Below are 1,641 nucleotides of genomic sequence, written 5' to 3'. Positions count from 1 at the left end.
CGTCTAGTAGTCTCCGCGATGCGACTATCGCCTTGCGCTCCTCCTTATACTGCTGCAACGCTTTCGCTTTGTCTTCATCAGGCCCGACTGCGACTTCATCATCGCTGCTGAGACCCAGCTCTTCCAGCTTATTATCCAGAACGATTAACTGTCTGTCTGTCGCGGTAATTGCACTCTTCACTTCCTCCTGTTTCTCCGAAATCGTCTTCTTGATGTCCTCTGTAATGTGGCTATGACGCACAGAGCTATACCTGTAGGACAAATAAGTCACACTTGTTGAGTTGAATCTACTTAGTTAATGCTATTATTTACAGAGTTGCTATGCTCACAATTGAATTGACGGTTAGTTTACAGTTTTGGAACTGCTCAGACATCGCCTTGATTTGCCCTTGCTTGAGGAGTCCTACTTTCGCGCGATCTTGCCACGCCAGTTTCCCATCCTCTGAGTGCCTGGTCCATCGTTGAAGGTCGGTCCGGAAGAGAGAGCATGCTTGCGTGCAGCTGCTGATTGTCCTCTCTGACTCTTTACTAACATCTGAGCCAAGCAACTGCCACTCCCTATTCTCTACGCTTTGGAGAAGGCTAAGCGCTGCATCAACAGAGTGGACGTCCTCTAGCAGGCGCCTAACAGTCTTTGGTGCGTCTTTGAGCTGCTGTAGGTCATTTAGAAGTAGTCGTACGCCTTCTAAGGCTGGCGCAGTGATGCCCACGACTGCGGCTGTAATGCTAAGTGGGTCGGCCATTGTGGGTCTGACGGCGACTGAGGAATCAGCAAGGGTAGAAATGCTGAAGTAGAAGTCAGACTTAGGGAGAAAGAGGATAGAGCAAAGCTTGTTAGCTGATACAATTTGTATGAGGGGAAGCTGGGGCTGAGAGCCGAGAGCTGATCACATGAGGCTGGGTACGACTGGACTGTAACTACAGACAGCCTACTCGACTATCGCATACCTTACAGCTACACTTATGGCGCTAACGGCATCCTTTGGCGATATGAACTATGGCGTCCAGGCCGGCATTATTAATGGTGATGTAAACCCTATGATCAACCTTCCGCCTGGTGAGTTGCGAGCCGATCCGAGCTTAACAGCGCCAGACCCAGCGCTAACCTGCGGGCCTCCGCCTAGAGCGACGCGAAACTCCACCACAGCCATCCATCGTGATACCTTTCGCCCGAGACGCAGATTTTGTCGACAGAGGCACACTGCTCGACGAGTTCCGTGAGCGATGCACGCAGCCAAATGCAAGGATAGCGCTCGTCGGACTGGGCGGGGTAGGGTAAGCAGCACGAGTGCTTCTTGGACACGGAGCACGATACACTGACAGATGCGCAGTAAGTCACAGCTAGCGATCGAGCACGCCTACCGCACGCGCGAGCAGTCGTCAGAAACATGGGTGTTTTGGGCCCACGCTAGCAACGCCGCCCGGCTGGAGCAAAGCTTTCACGATATTGCCGACCGCGTCAGGATCGTAGGACGTCAAGATTCGCAAGCCAACATCTTCAAGCTGGTGCACGACTGGCTGTGCGACAGCAAGCAGCCATGGCTGCTCGTGCTAGACAACGTGGACGATGCCAGCTTTCTACTCGAGGCCCAACCTGCCAGCTCCAAGACCGCAGCTAGACCGCTGCGCGAGTACCTCCCC

At 53.3% G+C, this 1,641-nt stretch overlaps 2 protein-coding genes across 2 annotated transcripts; one reads left to right on the top strand and one right to left on the bottom strand.

The window, feature by feature from the left end:
- BU24DRAFT_424047 (uncharacterized protein) lies at positions 1-1,042 on the bottom strand (the record flags this gene model as incomplete). The annotated part of the gene is made up of 2 exons (XM_033528404.1): positions 315-1,042; positions 1-253 (listed from the first exon to the last, which is right to left on the bottom strand). Coding segments are annotated over exons 1-2 (682 nt in total), but the record flags the coding sequence as incomplete, so codon positions are not given.
- On the top strand, positions 667-1,631 carry BU24DRAFT_493604 (uncharacterized protein; the record flags this gene model as incomplete). Its single annotated transcript, XM_033533986.1, has 3 exons — positions 667-1,057; positions 1,125-1,275; positions 1,332-1,631. Coding segments are annotated over exons 1-3 (543 nt in total), but the record flags the coding sequence as incomplete, so codon positions are not given.
- Positions 1,632-1,641: the final 10 nt, after the last annotated feature.

This window comes from Aaosphaeria arxii, assembly GCF_010015735.1.
Source record: "Aaosphaeria arxii CBS 175.79 unplaced genomic scaffold BU24scaffold_5, whole genome shotgun sequence".
Lineage (NCBI taxonomy): Eukaryota > Fungi > Ascomycota > Dothideomycetes > Pleosporales > Aaosphaeria > Aaosphaeria arxii.
Note: the sequence above shows the minus strand (reverse complement) of the source record. Positions and strands in the feature narration are given on the sequence as shown.